This window comes from Adiantum capillus-veneris, chromosome 21 (assembly GCF_014529385.1).
Source record: "Adiantum capillus-veneris isolate H3 chromosome 21, ASM1452938v2, whole genome shotgun sequence".
NCBI classification, from domain to species: domain Eukaryota; kingdom Viridiplantae; phylum Streptophyta; class Polypodiopsida; order Polypodiales; family Pteridaceae; genus Adiantum; species Adiantum capillus-veneris.
This window is the reverse complement of record NC_140951.1, coordinates 27,710,314-27,722,273: the sequence shown is the minus strand read 5'-3', so window position 1 is coordinate 27,722,273 and position 11,960 is coordinate 27,710,314. Positions and strand designations below refer to the sequence as shown.

The 11,960-nt window shown below is 42.0% G+C and overlaps 1 protein-coding gene across 1 annotated transcript; it reads right to left on the bottom strand.

Moving 5' to 3' along the window:
• Positions 1-6,930: 6,930 nt before the first annotated feature.
• On the bottom strand, positions 6,931-8,107 carry LOC147430689 (uncharacterized). The gene has a single exon (XM_086493290.1). The coding sequence runs from the start codon at positions 8,046-8,048 to the stop codon at positions 7,236-7,238; it is 813 nt and encodes a 270-aa protein (XP_086349416.1). The 5' UTR covers positions 8,049-8,107; the 3' UTR covers positions 6,931-7,235.
• Between the last annotated feature and the right edge of the window lie 3,853 nt (positions 8,108-11,960).

Sequence of the window (11,960 nt, the reverse complement as noted above, 5' to 3'; positions counted from 1 at the left end):
ACTTGCACTTTTTAAGGCATGTGCTACTTTTGAGCAAGTCACAAAAGAGGTTTAGGTTAGCTATTTCACTTTGGCCATTCGTTTGGGGATGATAGGGCCAAAGAGAAGTTTAACTTTGTACCTAAATTCTCAAAGAGACCCTTCCAAAAATTACTGGTCATTCTAAGATCTCTATCCGACACTATGGACATTGGCAAGCCATGGTACTTGAAGATTTGTGATATAAAGAGGGTTGCCATTTGATGGGCTTTGATAGTCTTTTTTGACGTGTGTGAAATGTGCTTGTTTGCTAAACCTGTCTACTATCGTCCATATTCCTATATTCCCATGGATAGACTTGGGCAATCCAAAGATAAAATCCATGGATATGCTCTTTCATGGCGAATTAGGGATTGGCAAAGGTTGAAGCAATCCACGTTCCTTCCCTCTATCAAACTTCTTCTTTTGGCATACCACACATTTTGAGACATACTCTTGTATGTTTTCTTTCATGGTAGGCCAATAGAAATATGTTTCTATCCCTTTTAGGGTAGACTGAATCCCTCTATGCCCCGCATAAGAAGGAGCATGAGATTCATACATTACTTTCTCACGTAGTGAGTTAGTAACGCATAGTCTATTGCCATAGATAAGATAACCATCTTGTAGTGTAAATGGTTCTTCTTTCTTCCCTAGTGCAAGGGCTGAAAATCACATCTCTAAAATCGGGATCAATAGCGTACTCATCTATCATAGAAGATAGACCATTGTGAGTTGCTATGGATACCGCATTCACTCTCGGTCGTCTTGAGAGTGCATCAGCTACTTGATTATGCTTGCCAGCAATGTGAGCAATATGAAAATGAAATTGCGAAAGAAAATTTGCCCCCTCATTTGTTTGTCGGAGAGCTTGGTCTGTGTCATGAAGTACTTAAGGCTTTGGTGATCCGTCCACAGAATGAAAGGAGTCCCCAATAAATAGTGCTTCCATGAGTCTAGAGCATGTAGAACTGCTAAGAGTTCCTTCTCATATATGCCTAAAGATTGCTTAACAGGGTCGAGCCTTCAACTTTCATAGGCTATGGCATGCCCTTCTTGGAGAAAAACAGCTCCAAGACAATCACCGCAAGCGTCGCATTGGACCTCAAATGGCTTTGAGAGATTCGGCAGTGTAAGCATAGGTTGAGAGATAGCTTCTCTTTAAGCTTTTCGAAAGCATTGTTCTCCTTGGTGGGCCATATATACCTAACGTTTTTCTTTGTTAGGTCATGTAATGGTCCCGCGATTTGTGAGAACTTTTCTATGAAGCGTCTATAGTATGCACACATACTTATAAAGCTTCTTAGTTCATGTAGATTCCTTGGATTAGGCCATCCTTTTATTACCTCTAGCTTTGATGGATCCATTTGGATGCCATCTTGAGAGATAATGTGACCTAAATACTGAATCTCTTGTAATAAAAATTCACTTTTCTTTTGATTAATATATAGTTTATTCTCTCGTAAAACTTGAAATATTACCTGGAGGTGTTGCTTGTGTTCGTCTAGTGAATTAGAGTAGATGATTATATCATCAAATAACACTCTAGTAAAGGTTTGGTGAGGCTTGAATAGCTTCTCCATCAAGCGATTAAATGTGGTTGGTGCATTGGTCAAACCAAAAGGCATGACAATGTACTTGTAAAGAACAAATGTAGTGCGAAATACGATCTTTACAATGTCTTGATAAACTATCCTTATTTGATGGTAGCCACTTTTTAGGTCAATCCTACCGAAGTAGGTCGACCCTTGTAGCTTATCAAATAGGTGTTCTACGCATGGAACGGGAAACCTATTCTTGATAGTGATCCTATTTAGTGCTCTATAGTCGACACACATACGATATGTGCCGTCTTTCTTTTGCACTAATAACACGGGTGAACAAAATGGAGACGAGATAGGCCTAACCATGCCTTTCTCAACTAACTCATGCACTTGCCGCATAATTTCCTTTTCTTGAGCTTAAGAAACTCTATAAGGAGGTTTATTAGGTGGTGAACTTCTTGGAAGAAGTTCAATTGCATGGTCATCATTACCTCGTTTGTGAGGTAGTTCACAAGGAATATCGTCAATAAAAACATCTTGGAACCCCTTGACGAAATTAGATAACTCTAATTCCTTTTTATTCTTTATATTTTCTTTTGCTAAAGCATTAGGTTCATTTTGAGAATCTTTAACAAAAATCATGTATACGGAAATAGAGCTCTTTATTGACTTATTGAAAGCTTGTTTATGTACAAGAGGTATGGTACTACCCAACTCCTTTGCATCTATGTACATATCTTTTTCTTTGAACCTAAAGTAGATTTTCCTTTTGGGGAATTTAACATTGGCAGCCATGAGATCAAACCATGGTGCCCCTAGGATTACATCCTCATGCTTGAGAGGAGAGAAAAAGAAATCCTCCTTGTCCACACAGCTTTGGACATGGAGCCTCAATTTCCCAATTAAGGGAGTGACTGAGGCTTCTTGCCTCTTGAAAGCACCATCCGGTCGGCAGGTAGGACATCTCCCATCTCATAGGCTTGGATGCCTAGCTCTTAAAGTAAAGACCCCACACTTGAAATGATTTCTTTTAGATCTCAATTCTTTGAAACCAGACTTGAGGGAGAGCTTGTTTTGACAAACCAAAAAGTGTAAACAAGGTGAAGGTTCACCTTGGCATTTCAATCCTTTACCTGAAAAGCTAGGTCCAATTGATATAAAAATTAATAAAAATATCAAATGTATGTTTAATTCTCTTTTTCTTTAAGGCTTTTTTTAGAAAGTCAAAAAGATGAACAAAGTGTAGATAAGGCAGACATGTTAAAACATACTAGCCTCCCAAAAAGTAACTCTTTAACTTTCATTTCTACACTTCAGAAATTTAAAAACTAAGATCTAAGCAAAGGGATAAGAAGTAAAATGGTTCTTGTAAATTTTGAAAAAAATATATATAATTATAAAAAATATGCTTAAAGTTTTTAAAAAAGTGTGTTTAAATACGTGTATGTTTTTACTAAAGAAGAACAAATGAAAATTCGAAAACGTGAATGGAGCTTTGAGAGAGCTTTGAAAGTAAAGACCCCACCATCCCAAAAAAAAACATAATTCCTATTAGTCTTCAATACTTTCAAGCCCCGCTTGAGAGACACATGTCCATCACTAGGAGATGAACAACCTTTTATGTGTCTCCCCCATGGCTTGCTTTAACAAACCAAAAAGAAAAGATATACCAAGAAAGTGGATCGTCTGCTTGTGTAAAGATCTTCATGTTTAGTCGTAGTAGGGTAGAGGAGCCAATAAAAGGATGGGTGCCAAAACTAGGGCAATGTTTGAATAACTCAACCATATCTTTTTCACTATTTGGATACTTGATGACATTTTGTACATAAGAGTTTAGCATTAGCTACCTTTTGCAATCATTTTGATCCAAAATCATGGGAGATTAAATTGAAAAGCCTTGAATTCCTCTAAAATTAACTCAAACAACTTGATGGTCTCTAAGTCAGCTATGAATTCTAATCCAATTGCTAAGGTTTTAAATTCTCATTAGCAAGCTTATCCATAGGTAACGTGGAAATTTCGGGCAGTGGTTTTACAACATTGATGTGATAAGAACTACTTGATCAGGGCATCTATGGTGATGGAAACGTATTGTTTGCCTCTTCTTGGAACGATTACCAATTGTTGATCTCTTGATATTGCTATGTTGCGATGGATTGCGTACATGAAGTCCTTAAATCGAGAAACCAAGCATATTTCAGGGAAGGACAATCCAATGGCAAATATGTTATCTAGGGTAAGTCATGAAGATGAAGAGGAGATGCTTGTTTAGGGAGATGTTGTAGGTACAAAGGTTTACACTATTTATCATGCTAAGGGTGATCAAGTGTGCTTGGCAACATCGCTCGAGTCATTTAAAGAGGACATGTACAAATGTGAATGAGTGCTTATGGGCCCAAGATCAAGAATGGTTTGATTGCGCCGGCAATGTTGCCATGTTATGTATGTGGATGTGGATATTCACAAGGAGAGGGAGGGGAACTTAGCTGTGATTTACAATCAGTTATAACCATCTATACGCTTTTATACTACCACCACAAGGGACCCTTTATATCAAAACATTTCCCCCTCCTTTTCATAGTAAATTTGGCCACAAAAACTATTGGTCTCTCCACACTCGAAATGACGTTGCCTAACCTCACATACAGATTTTGACACCGACATATAATGCACTCAGCAAACACTCATTACCATAGCTGGATACAACACAAAACTAAGACTTGACCACCATCATTCATAAGAGAGACCAAGGATATTGTAGCATAATAATTTGGATACTAGCACATAAAATGCCCTTCATTCAAGAAAACTCTCTACTAAACGAAAACTAAACCACCACTCAAAATGAGGATTGCAGAAACCCTGACTGAATATTTTACTTGTGAAATCCATAAGGAAAGACCTTACATGGAAAGTGAAGTACAGAATCTCTGTTCCCACATTTTTGAAGCAAATTCATAAGAAATTTCAGCTTCTTTGTAATGAAAAAGGCTCACTTTATCTTGGACAGAGTATACCTTCACATTTCCAAGTAAGATGGAGGATAAGTACCCCGCTCTACTATCCTTTACAATATGATAGAAATGATAAGCACCCTGCTCTACTATGCCAAAGAAAATCATTCATTTTGACCTTCTTTCTGCTTGCTAGTATCAACTGCAGCGGAATGATAGCCTGTGGCCGGCGGATGTCTGCCACATGAGCAGCCAGAATACAAGTGCTTCTCCTCCAAGCAAAGTGCACCAAATAAGCGGGAACTGCTGCCAACTCAGCACCTATATGTCTGTAGACTGCCCTCCTGTCAGGGCTTCTCATTCAGCAACCTCAGCAGGTGTAATTGGATCATCTATTGGCCACCCTCACCCTGACTGTGACAACCTGGAACATTCATGCAGTGATCATTCCCAAAAACGTGCTCCCTCCATGGCTCCTGGCCTCCACCGGTCACCTGGTCTTCAGGGAATGGTCAATGCACAACCATTTTCTACACCTTTTCCCCCTTTCATGAGGTACTTGTTGGCAAGGAATTACCAACTCAGACGAAGGGTTGGTACAGAGGTACCTTCAAAAGCACTCAGACCTTGTCCTTTAACTTTACCAACAAAACTGCTCGTGAAATATAACACTCAGGAAACACACTTAACTTCCTGAGTCATCCCTCATGACCGATTATGTCTACCTTTTCAATTAACATTACATTTAAGGGAGGGAGGAATTTGACCCTAGCTCTGCAATAGGATTGTCCACGCCTGACAGACAGACCCTTGAGTCCCAGTCCTGTACCAACATCCGAACTAAAGCGCTAGCCATCTGATCAGTTTGATCCTTCGCGAACTGGCTATTGTTTTGGGCAAATTTGGATCCTTTAGGCCACTATTGTCACATGGTCCATGGGCCGAGGCCCAAGGCTCAAGGGCCTAGTGTGCTGCAAAGTTGCCATTTGGGCTTTTTAACTTTGGCATCCTACTTACCTCTTTTCTTGTAGTCTAGCTTTGGCTTAGTCCATACCAGACCGTACTAACACCAGACAGGATGCTCATCATGTCAATGCTGCTCTGCAGTGTCTTTCACAATCATTGTGTTTCTTTCTTTTTTTCATGTAATTGGCAATCCAAATATCCTCCTCAATCCACCTGGTACAAGCATACGCAGACTAAAAGTGTAGGCTTGAAAATACTGGATTTATCCAATATCACCACTTTTCAGAAGTCATTTCTTTGATACGGGCTCTTATTTTAAATGGGAGGGACTACCTTCGCTGCATTCCTTCTTAGCTTTCGTAAGTAGCATGGCCAGCTCAGTCAGGTATTCCACAACCAAGATTTCTGTGTCATAATTCTTCTCTCTCTAAGCGATCAACTGTAGCATTCATGCACTTGAACTCAAGGTCCCTACAGGCTGGAAAAGAATTAGGCAAAACAAAATATACTATGGGTGCAATGCAACCTACAAATTTTGAAATTCACCAGTGACTTGTAAATTTGAGGTGAGAGAGCCTCCAAATTTTAAAGAAAATTCAGTGTTAAAATTAAAGCCTTCAAATATAATCAATTTACCTTTAAAATTGTCCATGTGGGGGTTGTCCAAGTTCCTGGAAAAAGGTGTATTTCAAGCACTGCTCCGGACACTTGGACACAAAGCAAAAGACCACTCAAGGTGCTTCGCGCAGAAAATCTGCACGCACAAACCTGCCCTATTCTATTTATTATCCAATCAACCATGACCTGGTTTTCCCCATGCAGCAGCTTGGGAGACAAAACTGGCTAAACATTTATTACCCTAACGGCCACAGATCGGTTTTCGCGATAGAGCAGCTTGGGAAATGAGAGTGGGGATCTATTTATTCCCTATCAACCACAGACCAGTTTTCACCATGTGGCAGCTTGAGAAATGTTCCCACATTCCACCTTAGACACTTGGACCATCATAGTTCTTGGATCATCATATACACCCACAACAGAGACCCCCTGCCTCTCACTCTCCTCATCCGATAGATCTTTAAGGTCTCTTGGGATAGTTTCCTACGACGTTAAAACTCTCTCTCTCTCTCTCTCTCTCACACACACACACACACACACACACACAGTAAGCAACGAACTCCTTCTGGAGCAACTAGCACATGCATCATATCAAGGTTTGTATAACGCTACAAAAATCCACTTCGCAAGGACTTAATGCAGATGCTAAGAGCACCAGTGCATCCCTAACAAATAGCAATTTTTCATAACATTACTTACTCTGTCCTGGTGCTCATTGTCGGCCCCGCATGATGCTACAATGAAGATCTTAAGCACAAATATCAAGGTTTACATGCACATATACAACATCAAATTTGCAAACCACAAGAAATCCTGCTCCGACAGAAATCAGCACATAAGAAATTCAATTGTAATAAAAGACCACAACATTGATAGCTGCAAGCAATTCACTGCTCGTAGAGGAAGTCCAACTCTGGATACAACAATGAGGACCAACACAATAGCAGAACATATGCAAAACAAAATACTCAACAAAATCATTGGTCCAAAGTGAGATTCTCCTGGACTGAAGTCCAGCAGAAAACTTTTTTTTCAGAATCTACCCGTGGATGAAGAAATGAGCCCGTACGGCAATAATAAAAATACTTGCTCCTCAAAGATAGTGTACATGCGTACAAAAGCCAATTGCACAAGCCTACCTTCCTATGCCTCTCCGGCCACCTTTGCCAGGTTTCTTCTTCTTTGGTTTGTCTTTCTTCTTTGAAGTTTCTCTCTCATCCACAGAATATCCTAAAGGATCTTTGAGCGCCTCCCTTTTGCCCCCATCGGTGTCAATTTCAACAGCCACTCCTAAGGGATCGGTATCAAAAGCATCAAGGTAGTCCTGCATGCTCTTCCCAATCGGGGACGCTTCCTTCTTCTTCTTCTTGGATGGGGTAAAGTCCATTGTTTGCCAACGTGCAGAGTAAGGTACGCGCTGTAATGGTGAACGGTGGGCTTCTCTATGCAAAGCATCCATATCTGATGTTGCGGCGTCTAACCCTGCCACATTTGCAGATTCTACATCTACAGATGATGGGGTTGTCCCCTGTTGAGGCCCATCTCGTTGAGTCCAAAGATCTTCAGCTTGAGATGGTCTGCAGAAGCGGCGAACAAGACTTGAAACCTGCTGGCCTGTAGAGATGCCAGGAGGGGGGAAAATGGCGAGCTTCTCCCATGGTTGCAGAAGCTCAGGGTGAGCGGCCAACACTTCTGCCCGCTGCCGCATATCGTAAAGCATCTTCTCGCGGGCCAGGCGATGGCACTCCCGCTCCTGCCGCCTCTTCATCAGCATGCGCTTCCACTGCCACTTGGTGACGCCGCCCGGGAAGGTACGCGGGCCTCCCCCCATGCCGCGCACCCATGTAGCCCATGCCCAGCACCAGCTGCCGCTTACGCATTTCGCACCAGTGCTCCCCAACCCTAGCTTCGCATCGATGCCTGACAGCACAAACCTGATTCGCGACATGCCATGATCCTGCTCTCTCAATCTTCTCAGTCTTGAGTTCAAAACTTCCCCTCTCTTCCAGGACGTCCTAAAACGATTTTGATAACGTAAGGGGCCTCCCAATTTTTGGTCTGCCCAAAGGGCAAAGGATATAGAGATGCCTTCTCTTTTTGCTGACTAAAATAGAAAACTAGAGTGCTTCGTTAGCTATGTTAGATCAAATTGAGAGCGAACAAGATACTGGAAACTAAGAGAGAGAGAGAGAGAGAGAGAGATTTCATGAAAGAGTGTTAGATTTTTTTACTTGAGAGTGTTTGGGATATCGATCGTCGTGGTTTAGTGGTGTACCTCCACAAAAATTGGTTACTGATCGTAATGCTTCAAAGGGGTACCTCGCCAAAAACCACAAGGAGCATTAAGAGTTTTGTCAAGCTCAATGTTCATGATCATACAAGATGTCAATGTCATTGTTTGTTCTTCCATTCTTTATGTTTCAAAAAAAAGAAAACATGCAAATCTCCTTGCATTGGGGAGTTTGCACAATCTTCCCCAATTTTTATAATACGAGGGAACGTGCCATTCCCACGACAGCGTGCAATTTTCAATGCGTTTGTTAACTGCGTTCTCAGTGTCAAAAATAAAAGAATGATAATGCTTACTCACCGCGCGATTGAATGTCTATCGCCTGTGGACTTCCTTGCATCAAGGATGTTGGGCGTCTCTTGCACTTAACCCGCTACAAGAGACGACACCACAGGGAGGATACCCTTCAGGAAGTTTTTGTGCTATTGTGAGGACACCACATTTTGTATACATATCGATCAAACCACCACCAAGCATGAATTTGTACTCCCAACAAACGTTGACTAGCGATCATATCGTGAATTCTAATATCTATGGCTGTGTACGTGATTGCATCTGCTGACCTGCATGCCTTCCAGATTCCTGTGTAGGCGTAGTTGATTGCATCTGGATAGAGACCCTTTCTATGATCTTGTGGCGGCGTTCCGCACAAAAAGGTCCTCGGGCGCTTTTCGTGCGTTCTAAAGATCACCATATGTGACGTACACATAGTCCCAGGCAAAGCCAAGCACAACTTCTTTCCTGTATCGCTCATTGGCCTTGCTCTTGTTGCGCACATCCCACAATGAGTGCATTAAAGGAGTCCACACTGCAGATAGAAAGATGAAAGCCTAGAGCTTTCTGGGCTTGCTCCTGCAGTGCGTATCCCGGTACTAATGCATTGAAAGAGACGCCATGAAGAACATGCCCATGTCATATTGCATCTTTGAAATTAATTTCAGAGCTTCCTCACCTACCCTTGCTTGACATAACTAGATATAAAAGCACTCCAAGAGACTTCGGTTGGTGAGAAACTGTCACTTTTCTGAAGCGCAACACACGTGTCATAATTATCGACCAAGACTGTGCCAAGCATGACATCTTTTTTCAACAACCTCTGAACAACAATAAAAAGCTCATTTTTTGTGCCCGTATCAGCCTCTTGCATAGAGACACATGCCTGCAATGTGGACCCATAGGGGATACCATATGGATAGAGGCCCACATCGGCATCTTGTGTACAAACTTATGCCTTCAAGATGCACGCGTATGTGATTGCATCTGGAAATAGTCCTCACTTCAGATCTACTGGAAAACATATCAATCAAGGCATTGCCAAGCACGACAATTTTTTGTAACAGCTACTATTAAAGAGAATTTTCAAGCCCATATCGACATCTTGCGTACAACCACAAGCCTTCAAGATGCATGTGTGTGTGATTCCATCCGGAGAGAGGCCCCCACTTGCATCCGTTGAAAACAACCGAGAGCTTTCTGGCCCTGCTCCCGTTGCGTGTATCCCGCAATCAATGCACTCTAAGAGACGGCACTCGGGAGAGAGATCCCACAACTAGTGCATTCCCATACTTTGCATCCCTTGAAAATAGCCTAGAGCTTTCTGGAGCTGCTTATGTTGCGCACATCCCGCAATCACTGTATTCCAGGAGACAATATTCTTGTTAGGAAGCTCCTCAAGCACTTTTTGTGCTTTCTCAAGCTCAGCACATTTGGCATACATCTCGACCAACACAGTCCCAAGCATGACATCTTTTCTCAATAGCCTCTAGAGCCACTCTTCTTGCGCACATCCCACAATCAATGTTGGCAGACAGAAAGCTCATCAAGCATTTTTTGTCCTTTCTCAAGTGCACCACATTTGGCATACGTATTGACCAAGATAGTGCCAAACACTACATATTTTTTCAATAGCCTCTGATTAACAATATAATTGTGAATTTTTGTGGCAATGAATGTGTAGATGATTGCATCTGGAGAGAGGGCCTTGCTTTGCATACTTATCGACCAAGGCAGTGCCAAGCACGACACCTCTTTTCAAGAGCCTTTGACTAACAATATAGTTGTGAATTCTTGTGCCCATATCAGTATCTTGCATAGAGCCACATTCTTCAAGATGCATGCATAGGTGATTCCTTTTGCAGAGAGGCCCTTGAGCCCTCGCTTCCCATATATATGGACCAAGACAGTACTGCTCTTGTTGCGCACCTTTCGCAATCAGTGCATTCCAAGAGGCCACATCTGTTGAACACATACAAGATCTTTCTGGCCATGACACTGGGGAAAATCTTGCAATCAGTGCATTCCAAGAGTCCATACTCCGCACAAGAAGCTCCTCGAGAACTTGTGAGAGCCACATACCCAAAATGTAAGCGTGGCCTTGAAGACGAAAGTATAGGTGATTGAGTTTATGGAGATACACTTGCTTTGCATCCGCTAAAAACAGTCTCGAGCTTTCTAGCCCTGCTCTTATTGCGCACGTCCCGCAATCGGTGCATTTTAAGAGGCGACATTTAGCATTCATATCGACCAAGACAATGCCAAGGACGACATCTTTTTTTAACAGACTCTTAACTAACAATATAATTTTGAATAATTTGCCCATATCAGCATCTTGCGTAGAGCCACATGCCTTCAAGATGAATACGTAGGTGATTGCATGTGGCGAAAACAAACTAGAGCTTTCTCCTATGGGCAAAATCCCACAATCAATACATTCCAAGAGTCCACACTTGGATAGGAAGCTGAAAATAGCCTAGAGCTTTCAGGCACTGCTCATGTTGTGTGTATCCTATGACTGATGCATTCCAATGCTTTGCATCCTTTCAAAACAGCTTGGAGCTTTCTGGCCTTGCTCTTGTTGCACACATCCCGCAATCAATGCATTCCAAGAGGCGACATTTCATGACAGTGCCACATTTGGCATACATATCAACCAAGCATTGCCAAGCACGACATAGGCTTACCAACAACGCCAAACTAGGTATCTTCTCGTCGGTAATTCTCTCACCCATGTCAACAACTTGCATAGGTGAATGCAGACATAGGTGAATGCATTTGCAGAGAAGCCTTTCGGTTGCAACTGCTTCCTGTTGTGTGTTTCCTGTTACCAGTGCATTCCAATGCTTTACTTCCACTGAAAACAGCCTAGAGCTTTCTGGCCTTGCTCTTGTTGCGCACATCCCACAATCGGTGCATTCAAAGAGGCGACATTCCTTGCAAGAATCTGCTCAAGCACTTTTTATGCTTTCTCAAGCGCACCACATTTGGCATACATATCGACCAAGGCATTGCCAAGCACGGCATCTTTTTTTATCAACAGCCCGTGACTAACAATATCAATCTCAATTTTTGTGTCCATATGAGCATCTTGCGCATGCCTTCAAGATGCACGTGTACGTGATTGCATTTGGTGTAAATAGACTAAGTTTTCTCCTGTGGAAAATATTGCAATCAGTGGATTCCAAGAGTCCACACTATGCGTAGGAAGTGGAAAACATTCTAGAGCTTTCTGGACCTGCTCCTATTGTGCATATCCTACAACCTATGCATTTCAATGCTTTGCATCTGTTGAAA